General features: G+C 45.3%; 1 protein-coding gene across 1 annotated transcript in view; it reads left to right on the top strand.

Moving 5' to 3' along the window:
* METAP1 (methionyl aminopeptidase 1) overlaps positions 1-26,654 on the top strand; it is a 71,618-nt gene that overhangs the window by 22,834 nt on the left and 22,130 nt on the right. Inside the window, exons 2-9 of the mRNA XM_088453265.1 lie at positions 5,326-5,377; positions 9,265-9,377; positions 14,761-14,821; positions 14,985-15,076; positions 16,693-16,776; positions 19,250-19,388; positions 19,582-19,713; positions 24,449-24,592. Of these exons, the coding sequence (XP_088309391.1) occupies positions 5,326-5,377; positions 9,265-9,377; positions 14,761-14,821; positions 14,985-15,076; positions 16,693-16,776; positions 19,250-19,388; positions 19,582-19,713; positions 24,449-24,592 (817 nt within the window). The remainder of the gene's footprint in view (positions 1-5,325; positions 5,378-9,264; positions 9,378-14,760; positions 14,822-14,984; positions 15,077-16,692; positions 16,777-19,249; positions 19,389-19,581; positions 19,714-24,448; positions 24,593-26,654) is intronic.

The raw sequence follows: 26,654 nt of genomic DNA, 5'->3' as shown, positions 1-26,654 counted from the left end.
GGGGAGATTCTGGATCCTTACGATCAGGAACCTTTCCATACTAAGGACGCTGATGCTAAGTCCAAAGTATATATTCCTGGACTTATTCGGGCGGTCCGCACAGCCTTGGTGATTGAGGACGAAGTTCCCCCAGCGGCTAAATCTAAGTATGCCTTTTTCAAAGATGTGAAGGGCGATGCCACAGTCTTTCCTCTTTCGGGTCAGTTGGTGGACCATTTAGAGGAGGCGTGGAAACAACCTGGCAAAAGATACCAGCCGCAGAGACGCCTGGCGGTGGCTTATCCGTTCGCGGATAATTATTTTGCTAAGTGGGAATCCCCTCCACAGGTGGATTCTCACGTGACCCGTCTTGTCCGTAGTGCCACATTGCCGATGCCATCCATGTCCTCCCTTAAGGATGCTACGGACCGCAAGGTAGAAATCTGCCTGAAGTCCGCTTATTCCCTTGCAGGGGGGGCAGCACGGCCGGCTATGGCCATTTGCTGGGTTGCCAGAGCGATGGAGCGCTGGGCGGATTCATTAGAGGCTTCTTTTGAATCCGACTGTCCGGCCGAACAAGCGGAGTTGATTGGCAATCTCCGTGATTCGGCCACCTACATCAACGAGGCGGCTCTAGACATTAGTACTCTGGTGTCTAGAATTTCTTCAGCAGCGGTAGCTGCTCGTCGCACCTTGTGGCTGCGATCCTGGAAGGCGGACGCAGATCCAAGAAAGGTCTGGAAGCGTTGCCGTTTACCGGAGAAGTTCTCTTCGGTCCGGATCTGGATAAGATTGTGGCCACGCTGGCGGCAGCCAAATCTGCTTGTCTCCCGTCGGCCGCTGCTCCTTCTGGTTCTGGACCATCGTCCTTTCGGTCATCTAGGGCCCAGGGCAGGCCCAAACCACAGTCGTTTCCTCGACAGGCTGGCCCTAAGAAATCGGGCAAGCCCCGGAAACAGGCATGGAGTACCAGACGTCCGGCCCCCAAGCCAGATGACAAGCCTGCGGCCTGACGGTCCGGGTCTCCCCTTGGGGGATCCCAGGGTGGGAGGCCGCCTGCTGCAGTTCTCCCGGTGTTGGTCGTTCACTACGACAGACACTTGGGTTCTGGAGGTGGTCTCTCACGGGTACGCCCTCTCCTTCCGGCACAGACCCCCGGCTCGATTCTTCACCACGGGTCTACCATCAGACCGGAACAAGGCTACGGAGCTGCGGAAGGTATTGCACACTATGCTCCAGGCTGGAGTTATAGTGCCTGTTCCATTCTCCCAGAGGGGCCAGGGTTTCTATTCAAATCTATTTTTGGTACAGAAACCCAATGGGTCATATCGTCCGATTCTCAACCTCAAAGCACTCAACAAGTCTTTGCGGGTCCCGAAGTTTCGGATGGAGACCCTACGGTCCATCATTCTGGCGCTGGAACCTGGGGACTACATGGTGTCATTGGACATACAGGACGCTATGGCGGTCATGGCGGCTTCTCTGCGGCTGCAAGGAGTCCGCATGTTGCCGTACTTGGACGACCTGTTATTGGTGGCAGGATCTCCAGAGCTCCTGTTACACCACTTAGACCTGACCATTGCACTGCTGCAACGGCACGGCTGGCTAATTAACTGGCAGAAGTCCACTCTAATCCCGTCTCGGAGGATTCTGCATCTTGGAGCCTTATTGGACTCGGGACAGCAAAGGATCTTCGTGACGGAGGACAAGATCTCTGCTTTACAGTCAAGGGTGCGCAGTTGTCTGCACAGCCGCCGGGTGTCCTTACACTCGGCGATGAGGTTACTGGGCTCCATGGTGTCGGTGTTCGACATGGTGGAATACGCCCAGTTTCACTCCAGACCTCTACAGCACCTGATCCTGTCCAAGTGGAACGGGCTGCCTCAGTCTCTGAAGTTCCAGACGATTGTGCTCACCCCGGAGGTTCGCCTGTCCCTTGCGTGGTGGTTAAAGACGACCCACCTCAACAAGGGACGTCCGTTCTGGGTTCCAAATTGGGTCCTGTTGACAACGGACGCCAGTCTTCGGGGCTGGGGAGCAGTTTCGGGTCCACACTTGTTCCAGGGCAGGTGGACGCCGACAGAAGCGGAGCTTCCAATAAATATCTTGGAACTCCGTGCGGTCTTCAATGCTCTCCTGCAGGCAGAGCGGTTTCTCCGGGGTCACCCGGTGCAGGTCCAGTCGGACAATGCTACCACCGTGGCCTACATAAACAGGCAAGGAGGAACTCGCAGTCGGGCGGCTCTCGTAGAGGTCTCTCGGATCCTGGTTTGGGCGGAGCGCAATCTTCCGGCCATATCAGCGGTCTTCATCCCGGGAGTGCTAAATTGGGAGGCGGACTTTCTAAGTCACCAGGACGTTCATCCAGGGGAATGGTCCCTGCACCCGGACGTTTTTCAACTACTGGTGGACAGGTGGGGTCTTCCAGAAATCGACCTCATGGCGTCCCGGCACAACAACAAGTTGCCGGTGTACGGGTCTCGCACAAGAGACGAAGGGGCGTCTCTGGTGGATGCTCTGTCCGTCCGGTGGACGTTCAAGTTCGCATACCTGTTCCCTCCGGTCTCCCTTCTTCCACGGGTAATCCGGAAATTCAAACAGGAAGGAGGGACGCTCCTGTTGATAGCTCCCGCGTGGCCCAGACGGCACTGGTTCTCAGACCTTCAGGGTCTGTCCGTGGACAGTCCTCTGCGGTTGCCGCTACGACCGGACCTTCTGTCTCAGGGTCCTTGTCTTCACCCGGACCTGACTCGGCTGTCTTTGGCGGCGTGGCTGTTGAGACGGCCATGCTGAGGTCCTGGGGGTTTGCCAGCTCTATGCTGTGTACCATGTTACGAGCTCGGAAACCGTCTTCCGCGAGGATATACCATCGCGTGTGGCATACGTTCTTCCAGTGGTGTCGACCGAGAGGTTATGCACCGCGGGAGTTTCGTCTGTCTCGGATTCTCGCCTTCCTGCAAGCGGGACTAGATCATGGGCTTCGCCTTGCTTCTTTGAAGGTACAGGTTTCGGCCCTATCTGTCTGGTTTCACCGTAGGATTGCTACAATCCCGGATGTGCGCACCTTTATGCAAGGTGTTCTCCGTATTCAGCCGCCCTTTGTTCCACCTGTGGCGCCTTGGGATTTGGCTGTGGTCCTGAGGACTCTCCAAGGACCGCCGTTTGAACCACTGGGCTCAGTGGATATTAAATGGCTAACAGCTAAGACTGTTTTCCTTCTGGCCGTTGCTTCAGCCAGACGTGTTTCTGAGTTAGGGGCTCTTTCTTGTAGACCCCCTTTCTTGGTTTTTTTCATGGGAACAGGGCAGTGCTCCGCACTCGGCCCGAGTTTCTCCCCAAAGTTGTTTCCCAGTTTCAGGTTAACGAGGAAATAGTTGTTCCGGCCTTTAACTCACCGGGTCTTTCCGTGGGTGAGGCCTCTTTGGATGTTGTGCGGGCCTTAAGGACTTATGTGGACCGCACTTCTTTGTTTAGGAAGTCGGACGCTTTGTTGTCCTCTATGGCTTCTGTAAAAAGGGTTGGCCTGCTTCAAAGCAAACTTTGGCAGCCTGGATCCGTATGGCTATTTCTGAAGCTTATCTTCATGAAGGCCTACCGGTCCCTCCTTCTCTGAAGGCTCATTCCACTAGGTCTGTGGGTCCTTCGTGGGCAGCTTGACGTGGTGCCTCGGCAGTTCAGATCTGCAAGGCTGCTACGTGGTCTTCTGTCCATACCTTCGTGAGGTATTACAGGTTTGACACCTTCGCCTCTCAGGATGCTTCCTTCGGGCGGCGGATTCTCCTTTCTGCACAGGAGCGTCCCCACCCTTAAAGGATACTGCTTTGGGACATCCCCAAGGTATCCTGTGGATACCCTATGGACCCTGAAGTAGAAAATATGAGATATGGTAAGAACTTACCCTTGTTATCTCTATTTCTACGAAGTCCATAGGGTTCCACAGGACTCCCGCCCTGTCGCACCTGTGCTGCAGATGGGCTTTGCTCTGGTCACCGGTTTTCCGTCTCCCTCTGGTGAGAATGTGATTCTTGTATGTGTCCAGATCTTTGTTCTCTCTCTTCCTTCTCCTCCTCCGGCCTATGGCTTGGTAACTAACTGAGGTGCCTTGGCCTGGGGGCGGGGTATAGGAGGGGGACCTAGTGCATCCTGGGAGGCTGAAAGCTTAACTCTTTGGTGCCCTGCGACTGACGTCACACCTATACCCCAAGGTATCCTGTGGAACCCTATGGACTTCGTAGAAATAGAGATAACAAGGGTAAGTTCTTACCATATCTCATATTTTGTGTGATTTATTTTTTTTTTCACATGGTTCTGCCTTGCCTAAATAACTTTCTAAGATAGGACATCTAAGATCATTGGATCAGAGTTCACCATCTATCTAAAAATAGATTAGAGAATATTAAAAATACAACACCGCATATGGTTCATTTTATTTTCAGGTGTTCCTGTAAGTTGCATCGCCCACTTTCTGTCTTACTGTATATTGACAGGTCAAAGTTTAAATTGATTCCATGCTTAAATGGTTATTTAATTTGTTTGCTTTTACTCTTTTTGGCTTCAAATAAAGAGGCGATTGCATTTGTTCCATCTGTATAACAGCATGTTTCAGCTTTGATGCGTTGTAAAATGTTTTAGTTATTCCTTTTTTTCTTTTGAGATGTATGTCTATGGTTCTATTGTTCTGACTGCATTACACATAAATAAAAACCATTATGAAAGCGCATGAAATGAAACATTTACTAATATGTCAACACAGCAATTGGTTTGTCTTCCTTCCTCTACCATGACTATACATTTTACTGAAATTCCTGTCTGGTATTTTTGATAAATACAGTTTAGGAACTTGCAGTATAACAGAAATCCACAACTTAATGGGAGCTATTTAAATGTTTGTAGATTCCGTTGCTTGGGAGCGCTAAGCATCTTCCATGCTAAGAGCCAGGTTTGCTACAGTTATGGCGCGCCCGCCACCAGCAACCAGCCGTAAAGCTTTACTGTACACACATTTCTGCTCGCATCTCAAGAGGGTGCGAGCATAAATCCGCGATAAGTGCAGCCTCGAGGCTGGTCGCGCAAACAATTGAATATTACAGTTTAGACAGGAGCTACAAACAACTGAATCGTCCCCATATCATTCAGTGTAGACACTGCAGGGAAGAGGAACGACTGTACGATTACAATGTTATCGCACTGACGTTCCACTATCTGCTAGCGGATACGCACCTTTAGTGGCAGTTGTCACATGATTTAATGTGTCCTAATTGCAATGGTCTATGACACTAGCAACAGTTCTTCAGTTACCGTTCCCATTATTTTGAAGATTTATTTTTTTATTTTCTTCACCCTCAGGAATGTTTCCGGGGAAGCTGGGCGACACACAAGTTACTTCACAAAAAAGCAAGTAAGCACTAGAAGCATTTTTCTTCTGTCTGTGTGGATATATTGAACATGTGTTGGCATGGGGTGAGAGTCGCACATAATAACTATGTAATGTATTTTTAACGCTGCTTGGGTGCATTTTCTTCACCTGTTCGGTCATGGACCACAGCTGTTCAGAGTAATAGTTTGTGTGTAAAGGATAAGTGACAAGAACTGTGTTGTCAGCTGAAATAAGATGCATGCTGAAGTAGACTAAATCCTTTCACAATTCATCCCTGCCCTCTGTCCTAATCATGTGCTCTGATTTACTGGACAAAGAAATGAGATAATGTCTTTGTCCAGTAAATTTTCCTTATATACTCCAAAAAGACATAACAAAGGGGTAACTCCTTAATTAGTTCATATGAGATGGGAACAATAAACCTCTCGGAGATACATTGGGGTAGATTCAATTGATCACTTACCTGGCTGCTATAGGCAGGTGGGCATTGCCTGCCGCAGTCGCAAAGCTCAACACCATGTCTCGCTTCCACCACAGATAATCTCATGCTCCACTATAACCCCCACTCCCCCCAAGTTAACTACAGAATGTAGACTCTGCTTGTAGGGTATGGATGTACTGAATCTGTCTACTGTAACTATCAGATAAATTCGCAGCTGCAATTCACGTTGAGTTTGGTCTGCTAGTATTCATTCCGGGTGGGCAGGGCGGCTATCACAGAAGGGCACTCTGCGTGCTTGTGGTCACTAGGTAAGGGGCCGTGTCCTTCACTCGCAAAAGATGCTGGACTGCTCCCAAACTCTCCCCACAGTGTGAATAGATGCCATTCACTCGCCGGTGACTGTTTCACCAGATTTTTCCCCACCGTGGGGACACTGCAGCCCGCGGGTGTGGATGGCGGTTTCATTACATATAATACAGGGTTGTCCATAAGTGTTGAAACACTCTTGTAAAGGAAATTGGTAAGGAATATTAATCCAGTGTCTTTACATATGATATGGGAGTGGTGGAAAACTCTTTTGGGGTATGTCACCAGTAGGGTGGCCATCTTGGATGCAGTGTAGTTTTTTAAATGGGAATAGGTAGTTATGTGACATATTAAACAGATGCAGAATTTCATAAGAAAAAGTGGTGTTTTTCATTTTAAAGTATCTTTATTCATTCTCGAGTTTCTATTGCAGATAGTGACATTAATGACGATGGCACGAACACAAACTGAACGTTTTGAGATTCTCTTGATATCTGCGGAACGAAGCACTTGTGCTATTGCAAATTATTTCAACCGCGCCCAAATAGGCCACCCATTACTCACAGTGCAGTTGCTAAATTTAAAGAAACCGGATCTGTTGCAGTTAAACCAAAAAGGGGACAACCAAAAACTGTTACAGATGAAGCAGCAACAACTGCTGTGCTGGCGTTTTCAAAGAGCCCACAATGTAGCACTCGTTGTGTCTCGTGAATGTGGGGTTAGTCATATGGCCATTTTGAGAATTTTATCTGCACATAAATTAGTGTTCACTCTAGGTACGCCAGACTTAGAAAAGGCACTCTATTGCGCACTCCTGAAAAGGGTGTGTGTTTTTAAGACGCGCCCTGTTTCCACTACTCTTGGGGGTGTGCCCGGCACTTACAGACATGCAGGACTACCCCCAAGCTCTCCCCTCTATCTGTACTGTATGTGGGGAATATGCGCACGGCATCTATTCACCGGCGGTGATCGCTGCATAGCTATTTTCCCCACCTATGGGACATTGCGGGAACCCTCATTTTCCACACAAGGTATTGTTTAGTGATGAGGCAAGGAGTTTGGTAACTGCATTGTTAGTAATGGATGGCCTATTTGGGTGACGTTGTTTGAAATCATTTACAATAACACGTGTGCTTCGTTCTCCGGATATCAAGACAATCTCAACACGTTCTGTTTGTGTTAGTGCCATTGTCATGTCATTACCTGCAAAAAAAAAAAACTTTAAAATGAATAACACTGTCTTTTTACGAAATACTGCATCTGTTTGATATGTCACATGACTACCTTACCTTTATTATTAGAGTTGCATCCCAGATGGCCGACTTCAAGATGGCTGCCATACTGGTGACATACCCTAAAAAGTTTCCCCCACTCCCATATCATATGTTAACACTGCAGTAATATTTCCTTACTCACTCCTTTTTATAAGGGTGTTTCCACACTTATGGACCACCCTGTGTATGTGTTTTTGTTTTTAAACCGTATACCATAAAATTTTGTAATTTTTTGGGTTGACTGTAGTGATGGCCATCGACAGCTGATGGTTTTAAACAGTTGTAAGAAACCCAAAGATGGTGTAGCTAGCCATGAGTTCTGTGCATGCGCAACGAGCAGCCATCAAGGACAGCAAAGCCGCTGTCGTCTTAACATCGATGCCAAAAGCTTCACGTGCCACTGCCCATAGACACTCGATGTTTGTAAACCACTGAGGGTCGATGTCCGTTTCTGGTATATTGGGCCTGATTCATTATGGGTCGCTGTTAAAGCGTACACAGATGAACGATTGTTTCGCACTACGTATGTATTGCAGCGCGAGAAGGCACCACTGCGATCACAAACCACGCGGAGCCATTGCAGAGTGATTCACAGGCAGTGAGCGCTTGGGGTTGTGATGGGGAGGTGGTCGGAGAACACGGGCGTGTTTGAACGCTGTTGCATGGGCTTGTATAAATTAGCCACTGCAATTGCATACGCAGCTTGAGTATGCACTTACTGAGTGCAACAAGGTTAGCAATTTCTAAGTAAGGTCAGGGCTGCTCTAATTTTGCGTGAGTGTCCGATGGTACTCTATTTTTATGGAGGTTTGCAAGGTATTACGGATGTGAGATAGTGGTAGTGGGAGGTAGTGGACGTGTCTATACTAGCAGTGAGATGGCATTTTGGTAGCAATTAGCATATTTTCGCAGCAGACCTGCATGCGATTACAGAGCTGCGATGGCAATAGCAATCCACAATGAATCGGGCCCTTTGTGCATGAACTTGAACTTCAGAAAAAAATGGAATCGGTATGAATCACTGCTGGACCTAAGTTTGGCGGATGAAATACCGACGCTGGAAGGCCAGCAGATGAAAATCCGTCTGGAGAGGGTAAGTAGGCTATCCCTAAGTCTGAACTCTCTACCCCTAACCCCTCCCCAGGGGTGCCTAAACCTGATTTCACCCCCCCCCCCCCCCACCACCCTGTCCTCCCCGCAACCTAACCCTCCCGGGGAGTGCCTGACCCTAGGAGGTCCCTCCTGAGATTGGCATTTGCTGGAATAATATTTTCCAGCAGCCGCTCACTGGGCATTTCTGACTGGTCACGTCCTTAGCGATCACGCCAGGCTAGTGGTTAATGTCCCCAAGAAGCCATGTATGTCTGCTTATACTCTCAATGGTATGTTGCAGGCAGCCTATGAACCCCTCAGATAAAGATAAGCTGCTGATACATAACAAAATATCCGTCTCCTTCAGCAGAAAGTCGGGTAAAGGAAGTGTTACACTATACACCTTCTGGGGTTTGTTGCTGTCTCCACTCAAATGACTAGGACTTGCAGTTAACCCATTTGTTATGGCTATCCTGGAGTTTGAGAAGGAAAATAACATTCATGCTGTACAAGCCAGAATACATAACTTGCTTTTCATTTAAAGCACATCTAGCGATAAGAGTATTCACTTTGCGGTGAGGTTGCTTGTACATCCGTCCTAGCCTGTAACACTACAAACAGTGACAATATGCATTTGTTAGGGTTGGTATCATTGGACACAGATGTGGTGTGTAGAAGTGAACAAGTGACATCAGACAAATTTGTGCAATCACTTGTTCCTCTCTACAACAAAAATAATTGTTTGAACAGTACTTGTACATAACTCTAAATTAAGTACTTTCTTTTTAATCTAGAAGATGACAAAGGTAAACGTGAGGTTTCACCATGGACTATGGAGGGAGAAATTAACACAGATCCTTGGCCAGGCTATCGATATACTGGGAAACTCAGGCCACATTATCCATTGGTGGGTTTGTATAGATTTACGGTTTTATTATATAAACAGTTGTTTAGGTGCCATGTGTGTGACTGGTGTTGTTTTGTGAGAGTGATTAGCTTTACCAGCCAGGCTTTCATTTACACAGTTTTGTACGTTCTCAGACTAATAAATAATACATGAAGAAAGCTCTTAAAAATTATTGAAAGTAACTATGTCGGGCATCCATTTTGGTGACCAGCACTAGCATCACTGCTGCAGTCTCTTGCCATCTGATTAAACTGGGAAAGGCTGACCATTAACCACAGGTTTTGGCGGCATCACTGGGGTAGTTGCAGTGTCTGTCCTGTTACTGCATAGGTGTGGAGTCGCTTTACATATATTCACAAAAGAGCTATAAACCTATTGTATTGTATGTATGTATGTATGTATGTATGTACAATCTCCATTGTGTTACAGAATACAAGCAAGTCCGTTTAGGTGATATCTACTAGCATAGTTACTTAAAATATAAGTGCTTCATCTATTATTTATCTGTTTCAGGCTTTATTATTGTAATTGAAAGCTGCTATTCAGATTCCACAGGAACGCTTGGCTATTAATTTAATTGATGTTATAAAGTTCTCAGACTGTTGCTTCGATTCCTATTATACATTACACTGTAAACACATGGCTGTGTAGATACAGGAATGGTTAGGTCCGCGCTAATGCGTGTGTCCCATAAGTCACAACATAACACAATGTGTATATATATGAATCAGTGTATGTGTTTTTATTGTTACTCTAAAAAGAACATGGAGTCACAGTGCTCCTTCAATGAATTTAATATCTTAGAATGTTAACGGGAAATGCTGCCATGTAACTGAGATGCTGTTCAGTTGGTTCCTAAATGACAAGGGAGGTGTGGGGTTGGGGGGTGGGTGATAGGGGGTCAAGAATGTCCAGAGATATGCTGATGGCTGTATATTGGTCATTTAAAGGGACTATTGGTGTGGTTACTGTCTCACCATGAGACAAGTCTTTGAAGTCTTGATGCAGTGGTGGGGCGGCGTCCCCTATCCCCCAGGTGTCAACTGAACAGCATCTTGGTTACATGGCAGCATTTCCCATTAATATTCTAAGATATTGAATTCATTGAAGGAGCACTGTGACTCCATATTCTTTTCAGAGTAACAATAAAAACACATACCCTGATTCATATATACATTGTTATGTTGTGACATATGGGACATGCATTAGCGCAGACCTAACCATTCCTGTATCCATATTGTAATCCTTGTAGGGACCGGTTACCACCTATAGGTCTCGCAGCTGATCCACACATACCAGTATATTAGTGAGCGCAGGGCCAACTAATAACTATACATCACATGGCTCTGTAGATTCAAAACGTTATTTGTATCCTTATAAAAACAGTATATATACTCTGAATTACATTTATTACGTATGGAACAATATAACACAAACCTAAAAATTAACTGCAATAAGCTAACTATTGTAGCACATGTATGTGTACCTGCAAAATGTCTTGACTGGATACTGGGACAGGGAAATGAGATTGGGAACGCCAATATGATATACACTTGACTCTAAAGAAGTTGAACCAGTTTCAATGAAACATGTTGGGCTAATCCCTCTAACACTCCTTGGACTTCATTTTTGGGACATGTTGGTATTCCACCATCTGGTTTTCTGGACTTAAAATACACCCATCTGGTTTACAGCTACCAGAATACCTCCTGCTTCCACTTTAAGGATGCAGTCATCCCTGTACAGACAGCGCTTTGTAATTGACACCGCTGAAATTAGAAATGCATATGTGTGGGAACTGTTCCTATTCAACGCTCCAGTACCCTGTGTGTTCTCATTGAGGAAGTCGACCCCTCACACACAGGGCGGATCTTACTGCAGGACTGCTGATCATCTCTCTTATTTGCGAACACCTGATTTCTTCTTCAGGGTCCATAGGGTCCACAGAATCTACCTTGGGATATGTAGTGGAAACAATCCATTGCACCAAACTGCTCTAGCTTTGCAGCTCCCAGCATGCATCAGCCCTCCCTATATATCTTGCCCCCAGCCACAGACATTCCGTTTTTTTGTTTGGTGCGTTGCAAGTATGCGATGATGGAGAGCAGTGACAGGCCATCACACCTTTCAGGGAAGGTGGATGGTTCAGGAAATTCTCCTACCAATAAATATCTTGGAGCTTCGTGCAGTGCACAGAGCACTTTTACTGGCACAGGACCTCCTACAAGGCAGGCCTGTCCAGATTCAGTCCGACAACGCGACCGCAGTGGCCTACCTCAACCATCAGGGAGGGAGACTAAGTCTGGCAGCCATGAAGGAAGTAACAGAAACTCTGCTATGGGCAGAATGCCATCTTCCGGCAATATTCATCCCAGGTGTTCTCAACTGGGAAGCGGGCTTCCTAAGTCGCCAGGACATACACACCGGAGAATGGGCTCTTCATTCGGATGTCTTTCAATCACAAAGTCCCCAGGTACGGGTCCAGAACAAGGGACCCCTCAGCTGCATTCGTGGACGATCTGGTGGTGAGATGGGATTCAGGTTGACATACCTGTTTCCTACAATCTCCCTCCTCTCAAGGGTCATCGGAAAGTTCAAGCAGAAAGGCGGCAGGATAATACGACTAGCTCTGCCTGGCCCAGGAGGCATTGGTTCTCCTGACTTGTCTATCCATAGACGGTCTAATTCCACTGCCTCTACGGCCGGATCTGCTACTGCAGGGTCCCTGACTATGTCAGGATTTAACTCGACTGGCTTTGACGGCATGGCTGTTGAGTCTGCCGTCCTCAAGACCAAAGGTTTTTTCGGCCTCTGAGATTCAGATGATGCTGAGGGCAAGGAAGCCTGCTTCCGTCCTCATCTATCACAGAATTTGGCATTCATTTTTTCTTTGGTGTACTCACAGAAAATTATAAGATTTTAAAGGTTGCAAGAATACTTGCTTTTCTTCAGGCGGGATTAGACTTGGGTCTTCGTCTGGCTACCTCGAGAGTTCAGGTTTCTGCATTGTTAGTTTTGTTCCAATACAGAATTGCCCCTCTGCCGGATGTTAGAACATTCTTGCAGGGCCTGCAACCTCCATTTGTCCCTCTGGTGGCACCGTGGGATTTGACTTTGATTCCCAGGGCATTGCAGACGGCTCCCTTTGAACCCTTGGATACTGTGGACATAAGATGGTTGACAGCAGAGACACTTTTTCTCCTCGCTATAGCCTTGGCTTGTAAAGTTTCTGACTTGGCAGCTTTGTCATGTCGCTCTCCATATTTGATTTTCCATCAAAATAGAGCTGTCCTCCATGCTAAGGCGGGGTTACCTTTCAAAGGTGGCTACCCATTTCCATATACTGTAAAGAGATTGTAGTTCCGACCTTTCAGTCTTCAGTCCTGTGTACAGGTGAAGCTTCCCTGGATGTGGTTCGAACCCTTCGTATCTGTTTTCCTTATGTAGCTGGTACGATCCATGCAGATTTGCACTTTGTGTTTTATATGGGTTTCACAAATGAGGCTGACCAGTAAACAAGCAGACTTTGGCTCGCTGGCTGCGTATGACAATTTCTCAGGTCTACACACAGGCTGGTCTCCCTGTCCCAAACAAGGTGACAGCACACTCTACTCAGTCTGTGGGACAGCCATGAGTGGTTAGACATGGTGCCCCAGCTGAACAGCTGTGCAAGGCAGCCACTTGGTCTTCAATCAATACTTTAATCAAATTCTATGTATTTGATACTTTTGCCTCCCAGGATGCTTCCTTTGGTGGATTCTCCTCTCTGCACAGGAGTGTCCCCACCCTTAGGGGAACTGCTTTAGGACATTCCCCCAAGGTAGATTTTGTGGACCCTATGGACCTGAAGAAGAAAATCAGTGTTATGGTATAACATACCTTTAGACAACTCCTTTTTCTTCTGGGTCCATAGGGTCCACAGAGCACCCTGCCTAACACCTGGCCTCAGTTGGAATGTTCTTTTGTTTTTTTCACATCACGGATTCTCTCTTTGTATGTCAAGTGTTTCTTGTGCGCGATGCATTTCCATCTCTTGCCATTAGGCTTGTTTACAAACCGAATGCCTGTGGCTGGGGGCGGGGTAAATAGGGAGGACGGCCAATGCATGCTGGGAGCTGCAAAGCTAGAGCTGTTTGGTGCAATGGATCCGTTCCACTACATACCCCAAGGTAGATTCTGTGGACCCTATGGACCTCGAAGAAAAGGAGTTATCTAAGGTACGTTATACCATGACTCAGATTTTTCTCTGCACACAGCTGCACCTAAAGTTATTCCCATTATTGAAGCAGACTCCTTTCAATACTTTTTATACAGCGACTGTGTAGCAGACTTATTGCCCCCCCCCCCCCGCCCCCCCTCCAAATTGGAGTATCCAATCTTTGCTGCAGTCGCGCTATAAAGCCCCTCTTGATGCACCAGGTCCCGAGAGACACTGCCGGCACGGGCGTCTTTTTTTTGTCGATAATGAGTCTGTCGTATTGCGATGTCACTAGTACGCACCAATAGACGCTGCTGATTAATTTGATATGTGACACTTGTATATCTGTGTGCAACTGTAGCACAATGTTCAGTTGTGCTTCATATAAAGTCTCGGGTGCACACAGATATACAAATGTTACATATCAAATTAATCAGCACAGTCTGCTGGTGCTTTTTAGTTAAATCACATTGTGTCTTAGGCACATTTTTGTCAAAAAGCAAACAAACACTAGAGTAGCACAGGGACCTGGCGACCCACTCTGCATACAATCGGGAAACCGGCTGCCTTAATACCGACAGCCGACTTCCCGACTGTCATATACCGGCGAGGGTGAAATGCCAGGCGTCTATCTAGACGCCTGACATTTCCCCGACGCCGGGAGACAGGCGCCCGGCATCCCGATCGAAGGGATGCCGGACGCCGCGAGCGGACAGCCGTGCACGTGGGGGGGGTTGGTTTAGGGCACCCGGGGGGAAGGGACTTGGGGCTAGGCACCCCCCCCTCCCGGGAGGGTTAGGGTTAGGCTAGGGGGAGGGAGGGTAGGGGGGGGGGTGGAGGTTAGGGTTAGGCACCCCTAAGGAGGGTTAGGTTAGTTTATACCTACCTTAGTGACGATCGAGATTTCCAGCGCTGTCGGGAACTCTGCTTTTGTCGGCCAGGCGCTGCCGGGAATCGAACCGCCAGCCACATCATACCGATTCCACTCACTCAAGCCAGCAAGACGCGCTGCATGGCGTATTGTGGCTAAATATATGCGCTACAATAGTTTGCTTACTGTAGTTCATGTTTGTTTGTTTCGTTGTTGCCCACGGCTCATTAGATATTTGCTTAATTTCATCAAGAAAGTTTTGCTTATGCCAGAATACCTATTAGTGTTAACCTAGTTTGCCCATTTTTCAACAGATGCCAATGAGACCAGTACCAGACTATATACGAAGGCCAGACTATGCGGATCACCCTTTAGGTAATTTAATATGATAAATTCTGACCTCTTCTTTTTTTATTGCCAATGTATTTACATTTTTTTACCTTAACCTATTTAGAATTGCTGCTTATCTATAAATGTGGCATTCACTTGATTCTAATTTTATCGTTGACCCAGCCTTCTTGTGTTTGAACTCCTTTAGGAATGTCAGAATCTGAGCAAGCCTTGAAAGGAACTTCACAAATTAAAGTGATTTCTCCAGAAGAAATAGAAGAAATGCGTCTAGTATGTAAGGTAGGAGAACAAATAATTGTACAATGAATCACTAATGGTTAGAAATAGTTGCACACGTTTACTCCTGTTCTAATAACAAAACATTAAGGTTCTCCATTTCTGGAAAGAGTTTGGTTAATAGTTTTACCAAATAAGTGTTATTTGGAAGCATTTGACCAAATCTGAATGAAATGTTAAATTCACTTATTTATTCCACCATCATCTGAGAGGCTGAGAACACATGCATGAATAATTAATGAGACCAATGGAACATAAACCTCAGGTGGTCAACCTAAACGAAACGTGTTTGGTGTATATGCATGACAGATCACTATTTGGAAATACGACTGTTAGGAGCTCACACCCTAAGGGCTGTATTCAGTTTGGAGCGAAAAGCCGTTCTCATTCCACTTTTCCCTGTATTCAATTTGTCCGACTTTTTGCCGGTGCGAAATGTCAATGCATCAGTCCCGGCGAAAAAGTATAATCTAGGAATAGGTACCAAGATAAAATGCAGAATTGGGGTTCTGGGGTGCAGACTTCCCAAAACCACCCTGCACCCCTTACAGTTCCCTAAAGGTAATCTGTAAAAAAATTTAAAAAATTAAAAAGTACCTAAGGAGACCCCAAAAAACAACTTTTGTGTTGGGGGGGAAAAAACATAGTTGGGGGACAAATTTTAAAACTAGCGAAATAGACTCAGGGGGGCGTCCCCAAGTATGCCCCAGGTGTTTTTTTTGAATGCAGGTAGTTGTGCCATGTGTATTTTTTTTCTTTACATTTTTTAATACTTCACGTTAGCCACTTTAAAATATGCTTGCACCCATTTTAATGTACCCCAAATTTGATGGGACTACTTATTTTGGTTAAAAAAATTCTTCACCACTTACTAGAAAGGCAAAACTATAGCTATTGAGACTGTATAAAGACCCCACATACTTTTAGCAGGGCTATTCAGGGGTACCCATAGTTAACCCCCATGTCAGAACATCTTTTTTGGGAGGTGTCGGGCTGATTTCCCCAAAAATTACAGAACTTTTAGCTGATTACGAATTCTCCCGGTCCCGTTTTCACTGATTTCAAATTTAATACGGGGATACTCTTTCGCACCTGAAACCAGCGATGACGGCGAAAAGTCCGGCAATGGACTTTTCACTCCAAATTGAATACGGCCCTTAGGGTGAGACCAGAAGTGTTTACCATCATATCCCGAATAGTGGCCTGAAACTGCGTGAGTTGTATGTCAAAGATTATTTTAAATTAAATATTTATACAATAATAACTATTGGAATTACCTTTATGGATAAGAGCATGGACGTTTTGTTGAGTGTAATCGGTGCAAGGGTCTTGCCCACCTGGACAATTGATCCAACTGTGTTCTGTTCACCTTTAGGGCAATGGAAGATCACTGGGTCAAAACATTTTTGTGGAGGGATGTAATAAGATTTTCAGTGTTGATCCAAACAAAAGAAAAATCAGAGAGATCTAATTTCTACCATCTATGCTTCTATTCAGTGAAAAGTAATTGCGTGCATGCTAATGCCTTTCGTCTTTCTGCGTTCTATTGTTAAGCAGCTCAGTAGAAATGGTTCTGAAATTAAATCCCGTTATTTATCATTTTGTTTTTTGCTTTGTAGTTGGCAAGAGAAGTATTAGGAGTGGCTGCTATGATGGTGAGAGCTGGAGTCACAACAGAGGAGATAGACCATGCAGTCCATTTGGTGAGAATACATAATTTTTTAAGTCTAATTAGCTTTTTAATGCAGTGTAGAATGCGGTCATTGTACAATGGTATTCTAAATCCTGACATATAGTTTTCTTGTGTTCCTATACTGTGGAAATGTATACTTCATTACTGAAACATGAAAAGTGAAATGCATCATTCTTTGTGAGTCTGTGTAAACATAACCTCAAATACGGAAGAAGGAATTATTGTATATAACTCTACACGGAAAGAAATGGAATATAGGCTACATCAGTGGCTCACAAACTGTGCACCGCGACACCCTGGGGTGCCACGGCGCTGTCACCAGAGAGCCGCGACTGGAGGTAAGCTGCTGTCATCTCAGCAGGTGTGGCCAAAATGTTGATCGCGAACTACCGTTAGCTCGCAGAGCTCCCACCGGTAGATCGCGATCAACTTTCCTTCAGAAAGTGGATCGCTGGTCTCTGAAGCTATCAGAAGCCTTTGATCGCTTCAGCATTCCCAGTGATGCAGTGCGCGGGTGATATCACCCATTCACTTACGGCCAACGCAATGCATCACTGGGAACTTGTGAGCATCATGCGTGCCTGCTGGATCCAGCCTGATCCAGTCTGCGCAGCGGCTGTGGGAGAGACAGCAGGAGGAGCGGTCCCCAGTGTGAACTTAATGCAGGTATGTTCTGCACAGGAGTGTGGGGTCAATGCCTAAGAAGCACTACTACAAGGGCCATTGCATAAGGGGCACTACTACAGGGCGCATTGCATAAGGGGCACTACTACAGGGCGCATTGCATAAGGGGCACTACTACAGGGCGCATTGCATAAGGGGCACTACTACAGGGCGCATTGCATAAGGGGCACTACTACAGGGCGCATTGCATAAGGGGCACTACTACAGGGCGCATTGCATAAGGGGCACTACTACAGGGCGCATTGCATAAGGGGCACTACTACAGGGCGCATTGCATAAGGGGCACTACTACAGGGCGCATTGCATAAGGGGCACTACTACAGGGCGCATTGCATAAGGGGCACTACTACAGGGCGCATTGCATAAGGGGCACTACTACAGGGCGCATTGCATAAGGGGCACTACTACAGGGCGCATTGCATAAGGGGCACTACTACAGGGCGCATTGCATAAGGGGCACTACTACAGGGTGCATTGCATAAGGGGCACTACTACAGGGCGCATTGCATAAGGGGCACTACTACAGGGCGCATTGCATAAGGGGCACTACTACAGGGCGCATTGCCTCAGGGGCGCTATTCCTGGGGGCGCATTGCCTCAGGGGCAGTACTACAGGTAATTTGGCTTAAGGGTGCATTGAGAAAATGAAGGAGACCCTAAGGGTGCCTTCAACTGACAGTTTGGAAACCATTGGGCTACATCACTAGATTTTTACTTTCACTAGAATGGTGTATACAGGATTTTCATTTACGGTATTGTTTTATATTTTTTAGTACAGTCTGAATGTCATACAGGGTATTATTATTAGTAGTAGTTGTATTAAGAAAGTGCTGACATTACACAGTGCTGTACATTGAAGGGAACATGACACACACACCTATAACATACAATGGACACTAACAGCCCAAATACCCTTACATTCTTAAGCTGGAGTACACTCTTATGGAGCATACACACGGTCAGATTTTTCTGATTTTTAAAAAATCGTTCAATCATTCATATCTAAAGGAAAATCTGACATATCTGTCAGATGAACGATTTGAACGATGCGCGTTCCCGATGGTCAGATAACGATATCTGACATCTGATGTGTTTGCAGTCAGACTTGGACGATTCCATTCATTTTAATGCAGTCAAAAATAGTTCAAATCGGTCAAATCTTTGGTAAAATCGTTCAATCGTTTAAATCGTTCATCTGACAGATCTGACAAATCTGACAGTGTGTATGCTCCATTACCACTCTTACCAGTGGTTTTACTGATGTCAACACTGACGGCACAATCTGGGCAGATATATGAATTTCCCTGCCCAGTTGAGATGTCAATCACCCGCCGCGTCCCTGCAGCATGTGTAAGGGCGGTCTGCGCGTCGCCTATACACACAGCTCCAGTGCAGAAGCAATATGTCGGTGAATTGTCATTCAGACATATCGTCTTTTACACACCTGCTCATGAACTACATAAAGATGTTTATTTGAACGGACGATACACCTGTCAGTGTGTGCCCAGCTTTAGCATTGTGGGGAATATTGGTGACATTTGGTAGCAGAAATACTATTTGTGGGATGCTTGTGTTTGGGCTGAAGCTTTACCAGTTTCCAATAATAAAATACATCTATCATCTTGATATTGTACTGAAGGGTAATGGTTTATGAACCTACATACATTTATTGTACTAGAAGTAAATAAAATAACCCTTTAGGTTTACAGACCCTTAGTGAAATGTTATATAAGGTTTGCAATTCTGATATTGTCCTTTATTTCTCTTTTAGTGATGTGATTCATATTTATTCATTCCAGGCATGTATTTCAAGAAATTGCTATCCTTCTCCACTAAATTATTACAACTTTCCAAAGTCTTGCTGCACATCTGTGAATGAAGTGATCTGCCACGGGATTCCAGACAGGAGGCCTTTGCAAGATGGAGATATTGTGAATGGTGGGCACTAGTGTTATATTGTTCAATAACGGTTACTGGAAACAATAGAACAGAAGGGACTCACAGTGGAGAGTTGGTTTTCCTGGGATTCTGTAAACCAGAGCTTACCATCTGTAGCCTTCTCCATACATTTTATTTGACCCATAAAAAATAAAACTTTAAATATTTTACTCTTATTTCTACAATGTTTCAGTGGACATTACAGTTTATCACAATGGTTACCATGGAGATCTCAATGAGACATTTTATGTTGGAGAAGTTGATGAGGGAGCGAAGAGGCTTGTTCAGACAACCTATGAGTGCCTAATGCAAGCTATTGATGAAGGTGAGTAGTAAACTACCTACATGACCAGATAGGACCATTTTTCACTGCAGTGTCAAGTCTTGCATTTTGTATGTATAGTAAAACTATTTAATTGGCATGTCCACTTCCACCTACTGTCATAACTGCAGTTCAGTACAGTCACTTGGCAAGTTTGTAAATACTGATATTTTATCTTCATTGCAATGTTTTCACCTTTTTGAACATGCAAAGTTTAAATTGAAAGGAATTGGAATTTCTTCAGATTTTTGTACTGTTCCGTCCTGTCCCCTCTCTCCAGCGGCTATACTTGCCATGCCTGTTCACGGCGGGTTCTCTCCGGCTAGCATCTGTCCCATCTCCCTAGCAGTGGGAGAGTCGTTAGGGGCAGCATGCACCCCAGCCCCCGCTGCGCATGCATGTTGAGACAGGACAGACCCTAGGAGATGATTATTATAGATTTCTTCTTCGGGTTCCATAGGGTCCACAGGATCTAAGTTGGGGGTATGTAGTTGGATCGCATCCAATGCACCAAACAGCAAAGCTTTGGAGCTCCCACCATGCACTAGTCGTCCTCCCTATATATGCCTCCCCCAGCCACAGGCATTCAGTTTTTTTGTTCGGTGCTCGGCAAGATGCGTCTGTTAGAACAGCGGCACTGCTAGGCAGTCCTAGGCTTTTTTCCTTTGTTTTACCCTACGTTTTTTTTGAACTTCAGAGTTTAGCGGTACCAGGCGCTGTGAAAGATGCTTGCACCGCGACTCCTACCTCTGCCGAAACACTAGCACCGCTATACGCCCTGAGGTTCTCGGCAGGCTTCAGCGTGGCTTGGCTAGTGGCTTTCGCTGAGGCCCGAGACTGCGGTCGGGTCACGGAGATGGCAGTTAAGCTATTCCTCTCGTGGGAATCGTGCGCGAAGCAGTCCCCGCCTCCGGTATTTAGACATCGGAGGCGGCTGCGGGTGATGGCCTCGTGTCAACATCTTACTACCGTGAGGTCAGCGTACCCGGCCGTCAAAATCACAGCCATGGGAAGATAGGCGCTCCCCCGGCCGCTCCACCCCCCTGAAACAGTGGTCTCAGAGGTTTGGTCTCTCTCTATATACCTCTCCCTTGGGTTTGGCATATAGCGCACTTTATATCCTACCATTACCCCTTCGGGGCTAGTCAGTTGATCCAGAGTCCACATTGCTTTAGCAAATGTGTATATACAGTATGCATTGTATGTGACAGTATGCTAGCTGCTGTGTGTACACTGCCTATTTTTTTTTCAAAACTGTCAGGTACAACTATCTGTGTGTACCATTTATAAATTGTCATGTCTGAAGGTAGGTGAGGATGGGAGCCCTCCTGTGCTTATTTCCTGTAAAGTCCTGTTCGGCAGGCTTATCAGACCATGATGTAAACCAGTATGGATTATGTAATAACTGTTGCAAACAGCTATCCAGTATATCTGGTACACCTGCTCCAGATGGCCATTACACCTGTGGATGGTCATTACACCTGTGGTTTTGTCGTATATAATAGGCAAGGCCACAGAGGTATGGGCTCCGTCTGCTGTAGCGCCTCATGCTATGAGGTGCGCACAGCATGTGCATTATCCTATGTGTATGCCCCCCATGAATCCCTGTTGGGGTAATTTGCCTGCTCACTCTAGTAAGAGTATACTGCCATTTTCAGCCTCTCCGCAGGTGGATAGACCGGTAGTAGTCAAAAAGCAAGGGCATAAAAGAGGTTCTCGTCATGTTTATAAAATAACAGAGATATGCTAAATATCAAACTGGTGTGCACAGATTAACAAGCAGCCTGGGGGCACTGTACTTCTGGGGGTCCTGTATCCCAGATAGAAATAAGTATTATAGTTAAAAAAAAAACAGTAGTAAAGAGCCTCTGGCGCTAATCAATGATGTGGAAGAAAAAAAATAAAATAAATGTTACTATACTTGTATAAGTGAGTCGTTCTGATTATTCAGCAGTGACTTATGAAAATGAAAGAGAAAAAACATAATAGTGCAATTCTGCTTGAAGTAAAGACATTTCTTAATTTATTAACATAATTCGGTTAGAAAGCCATAAAGTGCAACAATTATCTTAGAAGCCATATAATAGTAGAATAGTGACAAATTAGCTCTATGAAAAGCGCAATATAAAAACAAATAAGCTCTATGAAGATATTTGTTATTGGCACAATCTCAGGAGATGTTACAATGTAATCTACGTATGACCATTGCTTACAGAAGCACGCCTGGGTGATCAGTTGGAAAAAGTATTTTCTTCAATGCAGCTGATGGTGCACTTGGGGGTGCTGCTGGACTCTCTGGGACAGAGTATTCTTTTTCCAGAGGACAAGATTGTGCAGAGGTTCGGCTCTCCCTTGCTTGGTGGCTGGAGACAACTCATTTGAACAAGGGTGGTCTGTTATGGATACCGGAACGGATGGGGAGCAGTGACTGGTCATCAACCTTTTAAACAAGGTGGACGGACCAGGAAAGTCATCTACCAATAAATATATTGGAGCTTCGAGCCGTGCACCAAGCACTCAATCTGGCGCAGGCTTGTCCAGGTTCAGGCTGACAATGCGACAGCAGTGGCCTACATAAATTATCAAAAAAGGCACACGAAGTCCAGCAGCCATGAGGGAAGTGGCAAAGATTCTGCTGTGGACAGAGGGCCATCTTCCAGCAATCTCTGCAATATTTATCCCAGGTTTTCTCAACCGGGAGGTGGACTTCCTAAGTCACCAGGACATACACGTCGGAGAATGGGCTCTTCATCCGGAAGTGTTTCAACTCCTGGTGGACAGGTGAGTGTTACCGGACGTAGATCTCATGGCATCATGTCACAAACACAATGTCCCCAGGTACGGGACCAGAACAAGAGACCCCTCAGCTGCTGGCGGTGAGATGGAACTTCAGGTTGGCATACTGGTCTCCTACAATCTCCCTCCTCTCGAGTCGTCAAAGTTCAAGCAGGAGGGAGGCAGGATGATACTAATAGCCCCTGTTTGGCCCAGGAGGCATTGGTTCTCCAAACTGACACGTCTATCTGTAGACAGTCCACTTCCACTGCCTCGAAGACAGGATTTGCTAATGCAGGATCCCTGTCTTTACCAGGATTTACCTCGGCTGGCTTTGACAGCAAGGCTCTTGTGTCTTCCGTCTTGAAGGCCAGTGGTTTCTCTGCTTTTGTGATTCAGACTATGCTGAGAGCAAGGAAGCCTGCTTCTGCTCGCATCTATCACAGAAGTTGTCGGTCAGTTTTTCTTTGGCGTTCCCACAGAAAATATGACCCTAAAGTTTTCAGGGTATAGAGAATACTGTGTTTTCTTCAGGCTGGATTAGACTTAGTTCTTCGTCTGGCTACCTTGAGAGTCCAAGTTTCGGCATTGACAGTTTGGTTCCAGCGCAAAATTGCTCCTTTGCCGGATGTTAGCACATTCTTACAGGGGTTTTTTGCGGCTGCAACCTCCCATTTCTCCCACCGGTGGCACTGTTGGATTTGTCCCTGGTTCTCGGGGAACTGCAGTCGCATCCCTTTGAGCCCTTGGATAAAGTGGACTTGAGATGGCTGACTGCGAAAACTCTTTCTTCTCGCTATCTGTTCAACTCGCAGAGTTTCTGACTTGGCAGCATTGTTATGTCGGTCTCCATATTTGATCTTTCATCTAAATAGAGCGGTCCTCTGTACCAAGGCATGCTTGGTTTCCGTTTCCATATAAATGAGGAAATTATAGTCCCGGCCTTCAAGTCTTCAGACCTATCTACAGATGAAGCTTCCTTGAATGTGGTTCGAGCACTTCGTATTTACGTGGATCTGACCAGTTCCATGAGGAAATCAGATTCTCTTTGTTTGTTTTCTGGCCAACCTCTTGTGAAATCCATATAGCACAGACATTGGCTCGCTGTCTTCATATGACTTTCTCACTTCTATACACAGGCTGGTCTCCCTGTTCCTAACAAGGTGACAGCACAATCCACTCTGTGTGTTGTACCATCGTAGGGGTAAGATATGGCGCCTCGGCTGAACAGCTTTGAAAGTCAGCCACTTGATCTTCCGTTAATACGTTTATCATATTCTATACATTTGATAAGTTTGCCTCCCAGGATGCTTTCTTTGGGCGGCGGATTCTCCTTTACTGCGCATGAGCGTCCCCACCCATAAGGGAACTGCTTTAGGACGTCCCCAAGGAAGATCCTGTGGACCCTATGGAACTCTAAGAAGAAATACAGAATTATGGTATAACATACCTTTGGATAATTTTTTTCTTCGAGGTCCACAGGGCACCCACCCTGATGCACCTGGCCTCAGTTGGGATCTCTTCTTCAGCCTTTTTTCAGATTCCCTCTTCGTATGTTGAGTTTCTTATGCATTTTTTCTTCCTTCTCTACTCTCCGTCTCTTGCCATTGGGCTTCGTTACAAACTGAATGCCTGTGGCTGGGGGCATATAGGGAGGAGGACCAGTGCATGCTGGGAGCTCCAAAGCTTTGCTGTTTGGTGCATTGGATGCGATCCAACTACATACCCCCCCCCCCCCCCCCAATGTAGATCCTGTGGACCCTATGGTCCTCGAAGAAAAATAGTTATCAAGGTATGTTATACCATAATTCTGTATTTTACAGTTAAAACGCAAACTCACTCAAAACTAGTAAACTATTGAGAGGGGTGGGTGGATGGGCATGGAGAGTTTCCAGATTTTTATTTTTTGTCCCTTGATTGACTTTGTATAGATTTGGAGTGATCAACTGTACTTTCTCAACAGTGAAGCCTGGAGTCCGGTACAGGGAACTGGGGAATATTATTCAGAAACATGCTCAAGCTAATGGATTCTCAGTTGTTCGAAGCTACTGTGGTCATGGCATTCACAAGTTATTCCATACTGCTCCCAATGTGCCACACTATGCCAGTAAGTTTTGTGTGCAGACACTTATTTTTGTGGGGCAAAATTTTTTTTTTTTTCATTAATGTTTGTTTTCGATATATGCTGGATATTATGCATTTCAATATCTGTAAAGATTCTGTATATATCCAATTTGGACATGGGCATTCTAATTATCCCAAATATGTTTGTACATGCATGCTGTAAAGTGTATTGTTTTAGGGTTGATCCTGCATTGGTGCTGTTCAGTATTTGGTTGTTAGGACTCAACCTCATTGGTATTAAAACACATTGATTTACTAGCAGTTTTAAATACAGTAAAATGGGTATAAAAGGATTTATAAAGGAACCCATAGATTCCAATGTCTGCATACTAATTTGTGTTTAGGTGCATTAAGATATTTTACAGCTGTTTTCTCAATTTGATTTGTTTAACGCATTCAGCACAATGTTAATGGCAGCTTGAACGCAGATAAAAAAAAACCTATTACAGGCCTGGCCAACCTGTGGCTGTCCATCTGTTGTGAAATTAAGTCGAAAGGAAAATGCCATGTCTGAGCCCGTCATTCGGGAGATACCATCCTTCGAGGATGGTACTGAGTACGTGGGTTGGTATTTTTAATGCCCCGCATGCTGGTACTTGTGGTTCTCTTAAGTGCCAGCATGCGGAGGAAGCTTGCTGGGAGGTGCAGTTCTACTGGTTAAGACAATGTTTACACTTCTATATTTACACACATTTTACACGATCAACTCAGCACTGTCCGCCCACGGTGGGGGTGGGGTCGTCACCAACGAACCCTGGGCTGGCTAGTGGTCGGGCAATGTTTTGGCCATGGAACCCGGTGGTGGGGTTTCCCCCCCCCCCCCCCCGTAATTCAGGCGGGGCTGGTTGCCCTTTTAGGGGGGGAACCCCACGTTATATATATATATATATATATATATATATATATATATATATCTGCTCATATCGCAAGCATGAAGCTCTTCTATTTATTTGGGCATTTGCGGTTAGATTGAGCTTTTCAATTTCTGTTTCAACATTGAATGTTTGTAAATGAAGGGATCCTATATTCTATGGGAACACATCAATGCTTTTCAGAAATTCGATTTTGAAGTACATTTTTCTATTAGATTTTAGCTTTAGTAAATCCCCTCTAAGAAAATCGAATGGCAAATCGAACATTTGTAAATGTACCCCCTGGTCTCATTTTAGCGAGAGCTAAACAGAAGAAAAAAATCATTTTTGGGGGCACTCTTTTCTTAGACGTGTATGGTGTAGTTTGAAAAATGATGTATGGTAAATATTAAAATATACCTTTTTATTAGAAATCTCTTAAAATAGAGTGTTTTTAGGATTCTTAGAATCTGAATCCTCCCATCACATAATTGTGTTAAACTCATATAAAGTCTCACTTGTCATGTGAAACTTGTTAACATATTATAGTCAATGGTCTGTGGCGAAAATCTTTGGTAACAAATTTGTGTAAACATATAGCCACTGCAGTAGAGTTCCTACTGAAATAATTAATTACTAATAATAATGCACAAAGTGAATTCTAGAGATACGGGTCTTATTTTGTAGCTAGATATACCTAGCCACCTAACTCTTTTCATGTGAGAAACTGTCCACAATATCTTGTTTTCCATCAACACAGCCAGCAGTCTCTCTCTCATCTGGTGTCCTATCTCTGAAGACACCAGACAGAAGAAGAGATAGCGGCACCTTTGTGTTGTACTTTATCTGTGAGGTACCTGATGCAGTACTATAACTATTTATGGTGAAATCATATATGCTAGATTGCCACACAAATTCCAGTCTGGTTTTATTCCTTTAGTATCTAACGTGTTCAGAGACGCATGAGGGGTACAGAATATACTAAATGGGCTTGTGAATACCATATGTTGTGGAAGATGAAGGTTTTAATTACGATAATTATGAAATGTGTATACATGTGGTTTCAACACTGCCTAAACATACATATCTAGTAAGACAATAAGATACAGTTGTCGACCTGTATGCCATTTGTTACAGGACCAGTTGGTTTAAACTGAAGTGTTTATATCTAGCTACAAAATAAGACCCGTATCC

The sequence above is a fragment of the Taudactylus pleione genome, unplaced genomic scaffold (assembly GCF_031769625.1).
Source record: "Taudactylus pleione unplaced genomic scaffold, aTauple2 ptg000574l, whole genome shotgun sequence".
NCBI lineage: Eukaryota > Metazoa > Chordata > Amphibia > Anura > Myobatrachidae > Taudactylus > Taudactylus pleione.
Note: the sequence above shows the minus strand (reverse complement) of the source record. Positions and strands in the feature narration are given on the sequence as shown.